This window comes from Myotis nattereri, assembly GCF_964212035.1.
Source record: "Myotis nattereri genome assembly, chromosome: 9".
In the NCBI taxonomy this organism is placed as follows: domain Eukaryota; kingdom Metazoa; phylum Chordata; class Mammalia; order Chiroptera; family Vespertilionidae; genus Myotis; species Myotis nattereri.
In genome coordinates, this window is record NC_138084.1 from 38,414,465 (window position 1) to 38,433,916 (window position 19,452).

The window sequence follows — 19,452 nt, forward strand, 5'->3', positions numbered from 1 at the left end:
GAAAACACTCAGAAAACTAGAAAAAGGGTCAGTTCTCTAACATTAAAAAACAAACAAACAAAAACACTCCAATCAACAACAACTAATACCTAATGAAATACTAGGGGCATTCACATGGAAGCCAATAAAAAGCAAGCCAGCCAGCTTGGTTTAGTGGCTGAGTGTTGACCTATGAACCAGGAGGTCACAGTTCAACTCCAGAGTTGCAGGCTCGATCCCCAGTGTGGGATGTACAGGAGGCAGCCAATAACTGATTCTCTCTCATCATTGATGTTCCCCTCTCTCTCTCTCTCTCTCTCTCTCTCTCTCTCTCTCTCTTTCTCCCTTCATCTCTGAAATCAATAAAAATATATATACATATATTTTTAAAAAGTAATACTTTTTATCAGTGCTAATATCAGCACTAATAACTGAGACCTGTAGGCAGTATAGGAAGAGATGAGATACAGATAAGAAGTATAGCCATTAGAAAGGTAAAAATAAAAGAAAGCCACTCCTTTCAGAAGACTGTCCACCTTGAAAACCTTAGAGAATCAGTAAGGTGGCTAGTTATAAAATACACACACATGTAATATTTGTGACATGCATCAATCCACAATTTTCTATATACCATCAGTGTACAGACACTAACATGTTTTGTTAAAATAATTTAAAAATCCCACTCATAGCAACCAAAATGATAAAATGTCTAGGAGCTGCCTTTTCAAAGAATGTGTGGGTCCTGAGTCACCGCCTGCGGGGACGGGGGGAGGGGGTAATTGTAACATCCAACTGAGCAGCATAAAAAGACATGAATAAATGAAGAGCCAGATCGTGTTTCTAGACAGGATGCCTGGGTATTACAAAGCCGTCAATTCTTAGCGACATCAATTTTTCATGTAAAGTGTGAATATTAATGGCACACTTAAAATCTCCATAGAGTCTTCTTTGGGAGGAGGTGAGAGGAAAGAAATTGACAAAGCAACTTTATATTCATTTTTAAAAATAAATGGTGATTTATGGAATATATAGAAGGCTAGATATTTCAAAAGATTCCTTCCAAGAAAGTACCCCTAACATGCTGGTTAAAAAAACATTTTTTTTTTTAATGCCTGGTTGAGGGCCAGAATGACAAAAACAAAAACAAAAACAAAAACACACACAATAAAAACACTACACCAAACAAAAAACACTCTTGCTTCTTCCTCCATGTGCCTATGAGCATGAGTGAGGTCCACTCGCGTCCATCGGGGAAAGGCTGGGAAGCTCTGCCTTCCACCCCTGGATTCCCTGGGACGTCCGGCCCCGGCCCCGCTCCACCCTGGCCAGGATTTCACACAGTTCTTTGTAGATGGACTAGAGGGAGCCTTACCTTTTCTGACCCTTGGGGTCTCTTGTCCTAGAGAGCCTTGGCCCTGCAGTCGCCCGGAGCCCACCTCGCCGAAACTCCGCCATCCCCGGTACATCGGTGTTGAAATTTCCTGACTGAGTTCTTCGGATTCTGTGTGGAGAGCATCCATGGAGACTGTCAGGGACAGCCTGGAAGCGTGGCGTTGGTGCACCCGCTCCTATGCCGGCCCACACAAGCCAGACCCAGGACTCAATGGCACTGCTTCCCGGTGCCTCCCCAGAGGCCAAGGATCATGGCCTGTGATAGCTCCTTGGCCAGACCCAAGCCTCAATTCTAACCCTGCCTCTGGGATTTGGGCCCCTCCCTTTGGGAGTAAAAGTGGAGGTTGGTGCTGGTTTCTGCCTCATTTCACAGACTGGGTCAGTTGGGCCAGCAAGTAGTCAGCTTCCTATCTTCAAAGATGTCTTAAGACACAGACTGACCTCTAAAAAGGAAGCAAGTGGTCTCATGTGTCTCTCCCAAAGCACATGTGGCTGAGCTGCAGAGAATGTGCTCAGGGTGTGTGGAATGGGTGGGCGCCTGGAATGAATGGCATGTAAGGTAACTGGCTATATTTAATGGATGTCTTTCACAGTTCTTTCTCTGGGCCCTAAAAGAAGTCACTCAAATTCTTGGAGCACTCTATTTTCACTGCTTTCCTAATATTTAATTACACAGAGGTTTACGTAGGCTCTTTGCCCAGTCAAGAAGAATATTAATCCCAAGCAATATAATTACAATCACCACCAACTTACTTTCCCCAGAATTTCTTGATGCCTTTGGGACTCCGTTTACCATCTGGTGTCAGGGGAGACTGGGGACCCGACTCAGTACCAGATGACGTGGATGAGAAGTCATTGGCCATAACAGTATCATCCCAACCGCTTTCTGTGTCTCCTGAGATTGAAAGAATGTGATGATGTGTGAATGAGAGGAAGGGCCATGACCTTCAGAAACTTCTCCCCCAGGCCTGGATATCCTCCCGTGGGCCGTGGGCATTGGGAAGAGTCTGCCCAGCTCTGCCTTCAGGGCAGAGCTTTACACCAAGACCTCAGTAGGAGGCTCGAGCACACTCCAGGTTTCTCTCGAACGACTTAGGTTTAGGATTCAAATCTGGATGAGCTAATGCCTTCAAATTCTAAGGGTTTGGGGTCCAAATACTTGTAGGTAACTCCAACAAAACCCAAATACTTGCAGGTAACTCCAACAAGGAGGGTGCTTTCTTTTTCCCAAGGGAGATTGGGGAATGCAGGCAGGAGGGGTACCTGGCTGCATGCTCAGAGGGACGGTTAGGGTAGGGAAGCAGGGCATGTCACGCTCCACCTCACCTGGAAGGGTACAGTACCTAATACGGGGGCACTGACACTCCGGCCACGATCTCCAGCCAACCAAGAAGCAGAGAAGCCACATGAGGAAGCAACAGAGGCCCAAGTCCAGCCCACCAGAGTTATAGGGAAGCAAAGAAATAAAAGTCATCGAGCAAGAGAGAAAAACTCAAACAGGAAGAAAAATAATCCCAACGAGGAAGGAAGGGGAGGAATGGTGACTAAGCTCGGCACACAGGGACAGTGCTGTGAGAGGAGGCTTCAGGTGAGGGGACTGGACACCCCTGGAGCCACTTCCTGGCAGGTGAGGTATCCACAGGTAGGGAGAGGGAGGAAGAGTGGCAGGGCTGAATACACCGGGCCCCACAAAGCTTGTGCAGGTGCCAGGACTCCGTCAGACTAGAATGTCCAAAGCCACCGCAAGTCCAAGTCTGAGCGTCACCAGGACATACTCACTCAAGGGCTTATCTGGAGCTCCTGCAGCTAGAGGCAAAACTGGCCAAGGACAGATGCCAGTACAAGGGCTGGCACAGGGAATAGCCAGGGATGAGGAGTCAGGGGTAGGAGAGCTCTGCCAGGACCTGAATATTCCCTCCCGGGCCCCATGGATATGCGATGCTGTGGGGGAAAGATGGCCTCTTCTGCATGAAAAGCAGCAGAGACCTCCACGGTTTCGGGTCCTAAGCATCCAACGGCTATCTGCGCACTGGCATCCTTGCCCACTGGCCTCTGATTCCATTTCTCTAAGGAAAAGCTCTCCCTCGGGAGAGCCCATAATACCATCCTACTGGAAATAGAGAGGCTGCAGAGAGGAAGGAGAGACAGGAAAGGGGAGGTCAGGGGGACAGAGGAGGCAGAGCAGGGACAGGAAGGGTGGAGTGGGGAGTCTCAGAAGGAGGGAGAGGAGGAATGATGGGAAGGGCAGGGAGAGGTTCAAGAGAGGAGGAATGGGAGAGATAGGGCTGGAGTAATTACAGCTGGAAAAAAAGGGTGGGTGCACACCCTGGTTTTCTGGGCTCTAAGATGTTTACTGAAGGAAACGTTGTGCCCAGACAGGGAGCCAGAGTCTCTGGAAGTGGTCTGACTCGTCCCATTTGCCCACCCGCCTCATTCTCCAGCTGCGGGCTGCCGTGATGGCACAGGATCTCGTGCACCGACTGGAGGTGCCGAAGCCTGGACACTCACTCAGCCTGCGCAGGCTGTTGCCTGTGGGGTCAAGCTTGGGGGTGGTGGGAGTAGATTTGGTAGCGTCTCCATTGGGCATGGCTCCTGGAAGCTTCCCAGGTAACGTGGGGTATTTGTGCTCCGCCAGGAAAGTGCTGTCCTATTGGAAGGAGAGAGATGTTGAATTAGCCGTTAGTCTCAGACTCAGACCCCACTAGGAAACCCCGGGGCTGCAGGGACAACACCCTATTCTCCAGGAGTCAACTTCACTCCAGCTGACTCAGAGACCCCTCAGAGGTCAGTCAGTGCAGGCCGGGAGAGGGGACCAGAGTTCCGAGGCCACACAGTGGGACAGGCTGGAGGAATGCCCAAATGCAGGGCTGACTGCAACTGACTAAGCAGGAAGCGGAGGAGAGATGCAAAGGAGGCCTTTCCACTTGGTGTAGTGCTCAGAGGCTCAATGAATCAACAGTTATAAATTACCCTTTGAGCCCTTTGAATAAATAAATCAGAATTATATTAAAAGCTGTTGCTTTATTATATAATAACTAATATATATTACACCTAGTATGATAATATATTACACCTATATATGTTAATAATTCTATATTATGAAAATATTAATTTTGAAAATACCAGATTAAGGCAAAGAGAGAAGGTACACGGCACTCAGGGGAGATGACCACAGAAAATGAGCAAGAGGGCTACATGCCAACACAGAGTCCCCTAGGAACTCGGGATCATGGTCTGCATGAGGTGTAGCCCCCGTGCAATGGGCCTGGCCATAGGAAGTGCCCCAAAGAAACAGCTGATTAGGAGGGAAAGAAAAATTGGACTTATTTGGTCAAGAAAGATATAATGGCCACTAAATTCATAAACATGAGGGAAACATAGTGCAATGCATTTGAGTGAGAATAAAAGAAAAAGAAAAGTTGAAGCAACATTACCAAGGGAGTCAACTGTGAATCACTTAGACTCAGAAGAAATGTAACATGAAAGACAAAATCGATTTCAAAACGGACGAGTCAGACAAGCAATGGGACTGGCTGCCTCCCCATCACCTGGGGCACGTGTAAAAAACATATAAATCCCCACGTTGCAACCTGGTCCCATGAATCAGCCCCCCTGGGACTGTACCCTGGAAGTCTGTATTTTTTTCTGACTGTGGGAAAGGCAGAATTCAACCAATTTAGAAAACTGAAGCGCCTGACTCCAAGTTCCATAATATACAGGAAAAATGGGAGTGGGGGGGGGGGGGCGGGGAGTGCTCAAAACAGACTTCTGGTTGCGTCAACACTCACGCCCTCCTAAGAAGGGCAGAGGCAACCGAGGCCATTGACGTGGGCTGCTCTGGGAGCTTGCTGAGGAGCTGAGATATGAAGAGCGCATGGATCTAACCCAAGGAATGGGCTTCCAAGGTGGCCCAGATGAGTGAGAAAGAGCTGAAGGCGATAGAAAGGGCCCTTAGCTCTGTTTAGCCAAGAAGAAAAGCTGTGAAGGAAGGACTCACTGTGAGTGAAGGTTGTGCAAGGTCAGGATGGGATGCAGGGGGAACAGAAATGCTTGAATCAGGTGGCTTCCCTGGTCTCCAAGAAGAGTAAGCCTGGTTATGGGGGAATGAACTCCCAGCCAGGGAGCAGCATGTAACTGACTGCCCAGCACAGAGGCAGCACATTGAATGGGAGGAGCCTGGGCGTTGAGTCAGACCAACCTAGGCAGAGCCCTTTCTCTTAGCCTCTCAGAACCTTTGATCATTTCTAAATAGAGAATAACAGTTCCCGCCTCAGAGCCCGTAAACAGAGGCACTGAAAAGGTCGTGTGCCAGGGCCTGGAGTGACAGCAGTACTACCAGGGACTGGATGGGAGGGCACAGGACAGACCCCACGAGGAATGTCACGCTCAAGTGTGGTCCAGAGCACAGCTGGAGGAGACACTGAGGAAACGGTGCTGATCCCAGGAGACTGAACAGGGATGCCAAAGGTTTGTGCTCTGTGCACATGAGAAGAGGATGTTTAGCTCAGAGCGGGCCCGAGGGGCTTATATTCTAGAGCTGTCAGGAGCAGGGCTCCAGAGGGGGAGCCGGGATCAGCGATGGCATTCTAGGGAAGCCCAGCAGATGTATGTCAGAGACAGAGCTAGAAAAGAACACAGTGCGTCTTACAGTGTAATGAGCGCTCAGTCACCAACGTTAGAGGCCGCTGTGGCTGAACGGACGCCTGGGTGTTTAACCATGGCATATCAGCACAGAAAGAGTGAAAGCTGTCACCCTCCTCTAGTTGTGTGCTGAGACCATATCCCCTTTCCAGTAATCGCATCTCCGCTGCCTGGCTGAAGGTGAATTTCTCTGAGCCTATAAAATGGAGAAGATATAGGAAACCCTACCCCACAGATAATGGAGGTGAAAGCACACAAGACAGCGGGGTGCAAGTACAAAGAAAATGGGAAATGTCTTTTCTCTCATCCTCTCACCCTTTAGAGTTGACACATTTTAAGGTTACAAAAGCTGTAACTTGCTAAATGAAAACACTCTAGCAAGCAATACAGCCACATTCAGGTGAGAGGGACATGCATTTAACGTACCTTGGGTTCTCCCACCAGGGATAGTTTGTTCCCGTTGACACACTATGGAATGACAAGGAGGATTTCAATTACGTGGAGAAAAAGAGAGCTGTGTTAGTCACAAATAACTCAGGACTGGCTTGAATCTGCAAGGCTCATCCCCTCCCTCCCTATTGTTATGCCAGGTAACCATCCTCCATGGCAGGAAACAGGAATCACTGACCAACCACATAGACAGATGTCCTGGGCAGCTGCCAGCATCTGACCCGGAGAAGCAAGAGGCAGAGGATCATGGGAGCAAAGCTACTGAGGGCCTGTGCCTCCTGCCACCTTTACCCTCTATGGTTTTCCACGGCATCACCAGGGAGGCTGGTGCACTTCAGGAGACCACAGGATCCTGGGCGGTGGGGCTCAGGGAAGATGCTCTATCAGGGCGGGACCCCCTGGTCTCCAATGTCCTCACTGTGACACTCTCCTCCAGTTCAGGGTTTACCCACATGGTCAAGGGCTACCCTCATAAAGGGCCACAGAGCCCTTCTCATCTTCCCAGACTCTTACAAACGCTTTCTCTACAATCTTCTAAATGATCCTGTAGCTCACTCCTGGGAGTGTCTCCTTTATCCAGATCACTTCATTTAGAATCTGCAATACACAGGGTGCCTTGAGGATACCGGGCCAGTAATTCAAGGTCTTCTGGGGTTTGATATACGCCCCATTTCCCAAAACCTGCCTCTGTCCACTTGGTAAACTTTTCTCATCAACTCCAGGCAGCATTTCCTGGCTTACCTGGCCGCTAGGATGCCTTGGACCACACCTGACTGGTTTTCTCAAGATATTCCCATAATTCCTGCCACCCCATTAACTTTATAAAAGGCCCTACAAGGCGGGGACCGGGACCTCGCCTGTGTCCCAGCACTGTGCTGGGCACAGAGAAGTAGCTCAGGAGTCTTATGGAGAGTCTGATGGGCTGACCTTATCCACAGGTTCACTTCTCAAGTCTTCTAGACTACAGGAGAGTTTTTTCTGAGCCCTGGAAAAACAGGTAAGAAAGAGTTGCTGGAGAAGGAGGTACATAGTATCATTCATGCAGAGAACATTCCAAATGTTTAACCAGTAGTCTGTCTTGGGCTTAGGGTCAAGGTCAGGAAAAAGCCACCCTCTCATCATAATGATTGCACTTAAGATGAGACTGGCCCATCTCAGGGATAGTCTGGTGGGACAATGTGTTGGTGAAGGCCTGAAAGCATTGCTTAAATCCAAATCAAAAGTCCTTGGCATTCCTCAAAAACATTCCATTCTGTTGTTTCATTGTGAGCTGTTTTGTGGTCATAAAAGACCAAAGTCAACAGACTCAAAGAGAGGGAAGGTGCCAATACTGCCCTGTCTGAGCCTAAGAGTAACCCGGGGGGAAGAATTACTTTAGAGTAGAGATAAGCAAATCAGCCATCCCCACTTCCAAAGCATGACCTGCTAGAGTTTTCCAGTCTGCTCAGAATAATTTGCTTTTACAGGGGCTACTTTACAGAGAAGGGCACCAATTGGAGAGAGAAGCAACACCACTGTGGTCACAAGGGTTACCTTGTGACAAGTCTCTCCCTGGCAGTAGTATTTCTCAGTTCATATGAAGAAGTCAGCATCTCTTGTACATTAGTCTCTTGTGAGTCTGGTCAGTGTGAGTTACTTTCTCCCGAGTGAACTCATAAACCAAATTTCTTATTCTACTAAACTAAGGACTGGCTGGTTACCCTCTTTGACACCACTGTTTGTTCTGGGGCTAAGAGACTCAGGGGGAATGGAAAGTGGGTTTCTGAGAGTACAAGCTCTGGAGACTCAGTGCCCATCTGGGGAAGCTTCTATCATGCTTGTGGCCATTGTCTCCAGACACCTTGGCTGACAGACAGCCTGCTCTTGGCAGTGAAGCTCTGTATCTCCATTACTTGGAAACGTGTTCTAAAGAGCTGACATAGAGAACTAGAAATAGGTTCATTTTAGAGGGAACCAGACAGATGACAGCCGACTGACCCACAGGCCAGCCGATTATAAGTGCATTGCTATGTAACGCTTTGCCAAAGCAATTGGACAAGCTTCCCTGCAGGAGAAATGGCCTTCCCTAGAGAGCATGGCTTGTCATAGGGTTAGAGTCCCCTTGAGAGTGGGAAAGACATTCCAGGGGGCCTGACAAAAATGACAGGCGCACATCATGAAATGTTCTCTGCTCTGATGAGCCACTGGAGGGCCCAGATGAGGTGCAGCCACCTCTCCTCTGAGGATCTAACCCCTGGCCAGGTCTTTTCTCATTGACAGTGACCCAGACCCTCAGCCTGGGGGAAGGGAAGCCCCTCTGTGGCAAGGGCTGATAGGCATGGCTTGCTATTCTCCCTGGTGTTGGTCCCGTTACGGCCACTGCGAGGGCCTGGATTGCTGTCATGATGGTGGAAGGGCAGGTGTTCCCAGGACATGGTGGTCATGCCCACAATGCATGGCCAGTCCCCGCCATGTTAGGAGCCCCAAGTGGGGCCTGAGGTCACAGCTTGAGCCTCCTACCTGGTTTCCAGTGATTTCTGTGGAAGTGGAGGTGGCCCCACCACAGGAGAGCTACATCTTGGAGGCATCTGCACCAGAAAGAGATGAGTCATCATAGAGGACAGCTGCTATTTGGAAACCACCCTTTCCCCTTCTTTGATGATTTCTCTTGGGGAGTTATAGTTCTTTCCCTCGGTACAACCATGGTGGCTCCGTCAATTCTGGTGCTTTGCTCTTTCAAGATACCAAGGAGGTGGGTGTAAGAAACAACCCAGGCCAACCTGCCTCTCCTTCCTGGGCCAAAGTTCACATCCTGGGAGCAGAGCCCCGACAAGAGAGGCCCGAGACTTGAATCCCAAAGGCTCTGGCTGCTCCTGCCCTTTCAGAGCTTGGTCCTTCAGCTTTTCCTTTTATTCAATGAGCCCTTTCAAGAACATTCCTTTTAGGCCAAGGTTAGCCAGAGTAGATTTCTGTTGCTTGCAATGAGCAACTCTGCTAGTGATAGAGTCACTCAACAAGCATGAGCAACATCTACTACCTGCCAGGCCCTGTGCTCGTCATAAGGCCAGCACTCCTCACATCAGGGTGGCAGACAAGTTATTTAGGATGACAGATCAATGCAACATGTCCTTGTGGCACCAATTCCTACAACATAACATGGGGTTAGAGGAGAGGGAGGGGCTCCCTCTCACCGGTGGGAAGGTTAGGAAGGCTTTGGAGGAAGACAACTTGAGCTGAATCTTAAGAACTGAGTGTGAGCTCACCAAGAGAGGAAAGAGCGTCACAGGTGGCATGGACATGAGCTAATGGTGTATAAGGACAGACTGACTGCAAAGACCACCTCCTTTCTCTAGAGCTCAGTGTCTTTTTGGTCTACTACAGGAAGGGCCTGATATTACAGTACCGTTGGTAAAGCCTGGCCTTTTTGGTCAGATAAACCGGGCTTTAAGTCAAGGTTCTGCCATCTCCTTGCTGTGGAGTAGATGAGGCGAGCCACACACAGTGCTCATCACAGTGACACTCAGAGGTACTGAGCACGTATCCGTTGCTGCTGTTGTCTTACCGCCAGCAGTCCGGCACGCTTGCTTTGACTAGGTAACTGGGTCACTGGGTGACGCTTTACACTTTCCTGCATTAAAAGCATTGAGCTGGACCACTAAGGTCCTCTTCAGTGTGGCTGTTCTGGAGATTCTTGAACTTTTTAAGATCCTAGGTTGAAGCCCTTTCTCTACCTGTGTGCTTATTTGTGTTGATCCTAAGTCTACAGAGATTCACATAATAGGGGCAGATTTTAAACAAGGAAAAGAGGAGAAAGAACATCTCTATGCTGGTTTTTGGGTCCCCAGGGGACGTCTGTGAAGTAGGGATGTAGGACTTCAAAACTGGCAGCTGCTCCTCTAAATGAGCAAGACATGTTCATTTATTCAACAAATACTTGTTGAATTCTACTGGGTTGCATTGTTGCAGGCATTGTTGCAGACTCTGGAGAAACAGATGGGTAAGTAAAAGCAACAACATTTTTGGACTATGCTTACACTCCAGAAAGGAAATACAAAAAGACGAGGAACTGAATTTAAAAAAAATTCCTACCCTTGAATGTCCAGTATCCACTGTGCTGTGCCTCCCAAGCAAACACAGGCCTGTGCCTGGGCCCCTGGCTGCCCACGGGGTTCTCCCCAAGGCCTCTGGGGCTCCACTGATTTCAATTTTCACCTGTCAAGATTTACACCTGACAGGTGCCTGCCTAGATCCCCCCTGTGCTCAGGGTAAGCCCTTGGGAACTGCTGAAACGCCACATTCCAGATGGAAACAGCACCTCTTCGGGGCCTTTATTTGCAGTGCTCCACTTTCTGAAACTTCCCTCCAGCTCTTCTTCATTGATTGAGAGATTTCTTTCTGAAGGCCCTGGGAGATCAATGCAAAAAAGATGATCACATAGTGTCTTTTGTACAGAAATTATAACTGCACCACACAATCCTAACACTTTTTTCCTTCACCAAGAAAGACTAAGAAATATACAGAGGAGCATTAAGAGCATGATTTGGAAGATTCTTTGGGGCATCTGAGCATGGGCTGCCAAGAGGGTCATCTCAAGGTCAAAGCTCCTGTGTGGAACAGAGAGAAGTCACTTCGCAGTATCCCTCTCCAACCTTCTCACTCCTTGGCCCAGGCAATCAGATTCTGAGAGTGACTTGACCCAAGGTCTCCAAGGATTACAGAAAACGTAAACAGCAGTGACATATATGTGGGAATGGGGTGAGGGGGGTGGGCAAGGTGGTAACCAGTCAGCCACAACCCAGTTTGTTCCTAAGATGAAGCAGCAGCTCAGCCGGAATCAGAGATTCCTGAATATCCTCCAAGCAGCCCTCTCCTATGAAACAGCTGCTTCCTTGGGATCTGTGATGGGAGCCCAGGTCAATGGTGTGAGCAAAGAGGACAGCCTGGCACATGCCCCACTGTGCCCATAAGAACACGAATGCTGCCTGCACGTTGCATTAAGTCTGGGCAGCAAATATGAAATGCAAACAGCTCTCTCTGCCCTGTGACTTCCTGTGGGAACCAAGCCCTGGGCGTCCTCTGAGAGAGTTTCACATTCTCCGGGAGGTGGACAAGCTCTCATCCCCAATGAGATGATTTCTGATCCAGGTTGCCCTCCCCTCATTGACTCTCCCAGGGGAAGCCTGGGGAGATGCAGGAGATCCTCCCAGGGTGGGATTCTCAGGGGCTCAATTTGAAGGCTGCATTTTCTTGGTGATCTGGACAATCCCTGAGAGTTCTGAACTGAGTGCCATTTGACAAAATTTCTGGAAATCTTCACAGCTGCCCATTTCCTGCAATTTAGGACAGTCTAACCGGTTCCATTCTCCAGCGGAGGGTCGTCCCCAAATGAAGATGAAGAATCTTCTGGCGGGACTGCCCCTGGATGTAACCCCACAGCTGGAATACCTCTGGGAGAAAATGGGGCTCTTACCTTGCGCTGCCAGCACGATCTCCTTCACCCTTCGGTACTGGTTTAACAGCCCCGCGAGCTCCTCAATCCGGCGGTCCTGCAGCAGTGCGAGGGCAGACATGTAAGCATGTAAGCGCCAGCACTGGCACCTCGGGAGCTCCTTTCCGGGCCCAGGCTATGTGCTGCGCCCACTGAGAGGAGGTGCCATGGGGAACCTGAGAAGCATTCAACACAGTGTCCAGGCCCCTCCCCAGAGCCAGGTTCTCTGTGGTCTGCCTCCCAGAAGGCTGCAGCCACTCATGCCTCTCCCTGAAGGCTGAGTCCAATCTCCAACCATAAGACAGACCCTTCTTGACACAGACTTTGAGGGGCTGAAACAGTTCCAGAAGCAGGAAGTTCTCTGTCCCCCCGCTCTCCTAAGGTAACCATTCAAATCTGCCTCCTGGCCCAAGTGTTGTTCACTGGAGATATCCCCCGCCTTTCCTCCCCCCCCCCCCCCCCCCGCCCCAACACACACACACGACTACAATAAAACTGTCTATTTATCCCAATGTCCTTGCCTGTTCCTTAGGAGTCTGAGGTTCCTTACACAACAGAGGACATCCCCAGGGGATTGTTTCTTTCAGCAAAGGCCTAGGGACTTGGGAGGCCACGCAGGTTCTGCAGTTAAGATGAACTTGGGTATAAACTCTAGCCCTGCCACCTACTGTTACCTGACCTTGGGCAAAACTAAAGTACTGTGAGTCTGTTTCCTCATCTGTAAAATACAGGGGTGTGATCCTCCAAGCTGATGTTTGTGCCAGGTTACAGAGGTGTTTAATTTATGATTATGCGGGAATTGCACGTGAAGAATATAAGACAGCAGGACAAACAGCACTGCATGCTGCCTAGTGTCTCCGTGTTGGGTCAGTCGCTGGATCATGAATGTGGGAGGTGGGTGGATTGATCTGGAGTTTAGCTAGGAGTCTAAGCAGCAGCTACGACATTGGCAGTAACCACAGAGGTATTTTTTCTCCACACCAGCATGAATAGGCTTGGCTTTAATCTGCCTTTGGGAGAGTCCATTTAGGCAAAGTTCCCATACATCAAAGCCAAAAACAGGTGGCTGAGGTCTAGTGTCTGAGAAGCACAGCCATTCTCCCAACACATCGCTGAGTCAATGACCTGATGGGTATGGCCATGCCCAAAATATCAGAGACCAGCAGAGATCAATAGAGCCAGGGATGTCAGGAGGGAAAAGATGGTTGCCCAATGACCATCTTACCTTATCTTCATTGGCAATAAGCAAAGTTTCCATCCCAATTTTCAGACGTTGAATTTCTTGGTCTAAAAGAAGAATTTAGATGTGGAAAGAATTATTTCTGTAAATGCAGGCAGCTATCTCCACATGCTAAGATGCTTCTCAAGTGAAAACTTGAGGAGTTTCCATGTGAATAAACTGCGCATGGGCTTCTTTAGTTTTTAAAGAGCCCATAATGGTGTCTGGCATACACTTCAGTCTCATTAAGTATTTGTCAGACTAATAAATGAATGAACCTATCATTTTGTCTTCTCTTTATAGACATTTGTGGGGGGGAACAAAATGCCATTTACTCAAAGATGACACAGAGAAAAATCTTTCACAACCAACATCTCACAAGAATATAGACATTTATCTTTTATGAGGCATGTGCCTGGACTGCAGCTAGTTTTAAAGAAAATCAGACAGTCCCACGGATTGTAGCAGAGAATTTAAAATAAGGGGCAGGGGGGAAATGTCTATAGTTGAATGGAGACTGGAAAAGAAAGACTATGTAAAAGAGTTGATTACTTGACTTAGTTTATAAAATGGTATAGTCAGAATTGACGAACATGTTTAGACACATCTTTGCATATATTAAAACGAACTCTACTGTTAAGTAAGACAATCCTATTTCATCATACATCTATAGAACTTCCCTATGGGCCGAGGGATCTATTTCAGTCTGTGGTGGATAATTCATGGCCTTCTCTTACTTCGGAACCAACAGGGACTCTCTTGACTTCTTCCCAGGCTAGTCTGGAGAGCCAGGTCAAATGCCAATGCCTGAAGGAGTTAGAGGTGGTTCTGCCAAATATTTGGAGGGCTAGGAATTGGCACATAGTTAGATTTTTCCAAACAAGGATACACCTGATATAGGGTACTGCAAAGAGAATAGGGATGTCTATATAAGAAAAGTACAGGAGACCAGGGAACCACAGTACAGGCACCCCATTTGCTTTCAGGATGCTTGCTACATCCAACAAGAACAGGAAGAACAGATTTATGGACTTTGTATAAATAGCTGTAGGGATCCATTTTCAGAGCAAAGTATAGAGTGCTTGCCCATTATCTTAGGCTCTTGGCAGCTGAAGATCAGCTCTGCAGCCTGGCATGTGGAGAGAGCAGTGAGTTCCACATGAAGACTGGCAAACCTTGATGCTTTGGGGAGCAAGTGACCGAAGGACCAACTCCAGGAGGCAACTGATGATAGAATGGGGCAGGGCTTGGAAGGCATGGACTGTGGAGTAACATGGGGCTTTGGGGAAAGGCTGCCTGGTCTAGAAGTCATGGACCAGGGAGCTTTCTGTCCTGGTTTAACATCACAGATAATCTAGGTTATCTTAGGCAGATCCAGTCTCTACATTAGGCTTGATGGTGGGTGACACATACACTTAATGGTTTGGGAAAAGAAAAGCTGAGGAAGGGATTAGCATATTGGTGGCTAATTTTCTCTAGCCTAAGCTACTGTTTCATGGCCACGTGGCTTCACCACCCCAGCAGCGATCTGAGCTAAGCAGTGCTGAGACTGAGATGAGACTAGGTAATAGGATCAATCTACCCTGCTACATGATCTCCCCCAGCATTACTCTGCGACCTGAGCTAAGAGAAAAAGTTGGAAGATGTCAAGCATTTTGTATACAAGGCAAAATATCCATAAATACTAAGTATGTGTTAAGAGGATTTACCACCAAGACTTGAACTCCTCAGGGACCATTCACCATCCTTTCATTTATGCAATAAATATTACTTAGGAGCCTACCATTGGTATGTGGAAATGTCTTAAAGAAAACTTAGACACAGTCTCTGCCCCAGAGAGAGGACAACAGGTTATACAAAGAGAACCCCCAAAATACAACGTTGACAAGTTATAATAAATGCTATGGGGGGGGGGGGAGAACACTGACTTAGAGAAAAGTAGGATTGGGGGCATCTCTATGAGGTAGAGTGGCCAGGAAAGGTTTCTATTGCTTTCTAGAGAGGCTGGAAGGGAGGAAGGAGAGAAACATCAATGTGAGAGAGACACATCAATTGGTTGCCTCCTGCATGCACGTCCACCAGGGCTGGGGAACCTGAAACTTACGACCATGCCCTTGACTGGGAATTGAACCTGTGACCCTTTGGTCCATGGGACGACACTATAACCACTGAGCAAAACTGGCCAGGGCAGGAAAGATCTTTCTGAGAGGTCACATTTAAGTTGAGATCTAAAGGATGGGCAATAACTAATTTGTTTCTGTAAATTCGGGGCCTTCAACGAATACCACAGGAATCCATTAAATGACTGAATGAACTGCTAAAGCCTTCCCTTTGGTGATGACACAAAAACAAGTCTTTTCAATCAAGTGAATCTCTAAAGCTCCAGAGGTGGCCACACAGAGCTTTAATGGTCAGAACGCATGTGAGGAAAGCCTTCGGAGCCGTCTTCTGGGCAGGGGAGGGGTTCGTGGCAATGATTCCATGATAGAACTGGGTTTAGAGGCCCAGTCATGCAGACACACACATGCATCCCTTCAGTTGGATATGTTTGTATACATACATGCACATGAGCACACCTACTCACACAGGCATTTACATACTCATCCATAGACATACATGCCCAGGGGCACAGGACCGAAGGGCAACTGCGCTATCACAGTCAACCAGTTACCTTTCTCTGCATGATCACTGTGGAGAGCTGCAGTCCGGGAGAGCTGGCTGTGTAGACGCTCAATTTCTGCATCTTTCAGGGCCACCTGCTCCTGCAGCTGGGCCACCTCGGCCTGGAAGAGAACAGAGGACCCCTCCCTGTTCAGAGGGACTACCAAACCGTAAAGAAGTGCCTCAAGTCAGAGTCCAGAGCCAATGGCTCCCAGGACAGGTTAGGTAATTAGGAGTAGAGATGAGCAATTAGAGGTGCTCACAGCCCTTTCCACAAGGTGGAGCTCTGACCAATAAACGCATTCTTTCTGGTCATTTTGGCCCTGATTGTCTCTGGCTGTCCACCTACTCTTCTCCAGCATCCTCCTACCTGACCAGGCTCTTTCCCTCCCCTGCCCTCTGTGGTCCAAACACCACTGAGCGGAGACTGTGTGCAATGGGAGGGCTGCCCTTGGTCCAGAAATGGATATTCTCTTTCTGGATGTGGTCTTCCTTCTCACAAGATACTCATGTAGGTAACTGTATGTAGGTACACCACTGTTATAAGTGCACGCATTTTCATTTTTTTTTTTTGCCCCATCTAGGAAATACAGTGGAAATCAAATCACTACTGATAGACAAAGAGTGAGCCAAGAGTTGCCTTTCTCAAACACTCTGCCACCCTTTGTGCACAGCCACTGACTGCCCAACCTCCAGGCACCTGTGCACGATCATCCACACATACATACGTACAAGAATTCAGGTATGCTAAGCACATTCATATATGTACACACATGGGCAGCTGCACTGGGCGGTTCCCATGTCTCTACTACATATAGCATGTTGCACTTCACACCTAACAGTAGTGTGGTTGGGTCCAGGCTTTCCCATCCTCGTTAGAAGATCATAATTGTGTAGGTCCCACCCCAAGAGACACATTGGCATTGGAGTCAAACAAACTTACATTCTCTCACTTCCTATTGGGTGACCTTGGGCAAGTAAGTTAACCTTTCTGAGTCTTAGCTCATCTATAAAATGAGGGAAATGGCATTTACCTCTTGAGGCTATAAAGAGGATTAAATAAGATAATGGTTAAGAACAATTTAGCCTCATGCCTAGTAGATAGTAGGTGCTCAATAAATGCTAGTGTTGCTGCTCTCATCCTATTCCTTCCTTATGAATAACTAGCTAGTTCTTTGAGCAGATTAACTAAGGGGTTGCAAACTGACCCCTGAGCCAGGCAACGAACCACACAGCAAAGATTTCTACTCTGGCTGCACCCCTCCCCATGTGGGAGTCCAGTCACACCCTGCCTTCATTCCTCAAGGTTATGGAATGTGCTGTCTGTTCTCACAGAGGCCCACACTAATCTCTGAACAACTCCAAGTGGCCAAGTGAGCATGGCTCCTGCCGGGGCTCCTCAGCCACACAGGACTTCGGAGTGGACCCCTTCAGGACACAGGACATGCAGAGTGGACCCCTGTGCTAGCCACTTTCTTGCATCAAACCTTCCTTAGCTCCACGGGAAACAATGGGAGGAAGCAATGTCCCTGCATGTCACTGGAGAGACACTGGGAGTCATGCAGGATCCAATGGTCAAGTCACAGAGCCAGTTAGTGACCAGGCCAGGGATGTAATCCCCTCCTGCTCCAAAGCCAGGGCCCCATGCACCACAGCTGGTCTGCTTCTAAGATAACAGGACAAATGAGAGCCCCTCTTAGACGGCTAGGGCTCCCTGAGACCACCTCGAGGGTTTCAGAATAAACCTTCCCTACCGCCTCCCGTGGCACAGAGGTGACCATATAAGGAAACCAGGTGGCACGGGATGGGGTTCATTTACTGCAGGGTTTTATGGAGCACCATCCTGTGCTCTGGTTTTCACCCAGAGGCCCGAGAGCTGAGCTCCCTGTGCCACACTGCCTGCTGAGACTCGCAGCCAGGCAGCTGCTTTCCATAGCTCACTCAGGGCCTTGGTGCTCAAGGGCTTACGATGGATGGTGACAGCAGCTTCTGAAAAGCTTACCCTTGAGATTCTCAATCCAAATGCCTCTCATTTCTACAAGAGTCAGACTATTCTTGGAAAATATTCTCTAAGCCTCTCTTGTACCTCTCCACGCCCACTTCTCCCTTTCTTTGCAGACAGGGTGAGAGCTGGTCCCTGCTAGGAATCTGGATGCCTGATGCTTGTCTGTGGGCCCCACAGCAGACATCGGTGGTGTGGACCTGCTGAGGCAAACCAGGCCACGATGAAGTCTCTTCTATCGGAGGCCTGCCTCTGGGTGAGGTCATCTGCTTAAATCCCCACAAACAAAGTGGCTGGTCCCAAACTCCCATGTGCCAATTTCCACACAAGAGGCCAGAAATGGCAAGTGCTCTGATATCCTTTGAGTGGTACCTGTTCCTACAGTTGGGGAGTCAACAATATCCCAGGGCCTCTACTTGACCAGGAGGACCAAGTATGCTACTGCCTCAGCCACCCAATCAGGCAGACGTAGGCACTGATCCCAGCAAGTGCGGGGCCTCATTAAACCCCGAACATATCCCACTCAGCTGAACTAGAAGATAAATCACCTTTTGGGACCAAAGCTTTACACAGAAAACAAAAGAACTTTTAAAACCAGTGAAGGCTTTTACTGCAAAGAATCAGGATGGTATAGGAAAGGGAGCATGAGTTTTGAAATGACACAGATCCAGATCCAAACCTCACCTTGGCACCCTGAGCCTCAGGTTCCTTACCAGTAAAATGAGGGTAACAAATCAATGGGCCTCACCAGGCTATTTCATGGATCCAATGAGAAAAGGGGCTTGGTACATTCTGGCACGTAGGAGGGGCTCCACACCTGGTAGTTATTAGATAACTCTTGGTATCGTGAAGTCTACATGCCAAGGCAAAGGGCTTGGAAAATGTAACAAGCAAAGAGCTGTTTGGATTCATAAGAGAAGGTGGCATGTACGACCTCAAAGGTTTCACCAGGACAGGGCTCGTGGGGGAGCACTGTGATGGAAGATTCTGAGCTACTTGAGAAAACAGGGCTCCTGCCGCCAGTGAGTGCGAAGCGTGGTGCGCACAAGGGTTCGATGAGACAAAAACAGAGCAGTAGCTGAGTGGGTCTGGATTGCCTAGGGGTGGTACTGACTGACTGTGAGAACTGGGCAAAGTTAATTACCCACTCCATGCCTGAGTGTTCTCATCTGTAAAAGGGTTAAGCAGATTATTTTACATTCATACTATACTCAGACCATAGAATATTATATAGACTACCGACATAGCATTGTGTCCAGAGTTTTCTTTTAATAGCATGATATAAAATTGTATATAAGTGATCAACACCAGAAATTGAGAGAGCAAGAGAGAGACACCCAATCAGAGAAACGCCTGGAGGAAATATTAAGAGTGGTAACTGCTGGGTGGCATAGGAGTGATTTTCGTATTCCTTTATTATTATTTTTTTTGGTTTAAAAATTCTCTGTAATGAATGTTATTGTTTTTAATAATCATAAAAGTTAACTTACAGGAAAAGATAAAACAAAGAACAAACTAGACTTTAAGAAAATGCAAGTAAGTAGTAAAAATGAAAATGCCTGCAGGGATCATGCACCCACACCTGTAGGTGGCGCTACAGAGACCGTAGGGAAATGGCAGGTGTGCTCCTCACTTAGAGGC

At 48.3% G+C, this 19,452-nt stretch overlaps 1 protein-coding gene across 2 annotated transcripts in view; it reads right to left on the reverse strand.

Annotated features, from left to right (window-relative positions):
* Nucleotides 1-19,452, reverse strand: part of PPFIBP2 (PPFIA binding protein 2) — a gene marked incomplete at its 5' end in the record, with an annotated part of 95,789 nt that overhangs the window by 8,853 nt on the left and 67,484 nt on the right. Inside the window, 11 exons of one of the 2 annotated variants that reach the window (XM_081099125.1) lie at nt 1,352-1,480; nt 2,125-2,266; nt 2,715-2,747; nt 3,880-4,018; nt 6,439-6,480; nt 7,390-7,447; nt 8,962-9,029; nt 10,757-10,845; nt 11,912-11,987; nt 13,155-13,216; nt 15,820-15,931. In XM_081099125.1, the coding sequence (XP_080955251.1) occupies nt 1,352-1,480; nt 2,125-2,266; nt 2,715-2,747; nt 3,880-4,018; nt 6,439-6,480; nt 7,390-7,447; nt 8,962-9,029; nt 10,757-10,845; nt 11,912-11,987; nt 13,155-13,216; nt 15,820-15,931 (950 nt within the window). The remainder of the gene's footprint in view (nt 1-1,351; nt 1,481-2,124; nt 2,267-2,714; nt 2,748-3,879; nt 4,019-6,438; nt 6,481-7,389; nt 7,448-8,961; nt 9,030-10,756; nt 10,846-11,911; nt 11,988-13,154; nt 13,217-15,819; nt 15,932-19,452) is intronic. The other variant, XM_081099126.1, reaches the window with a different exon arrangement.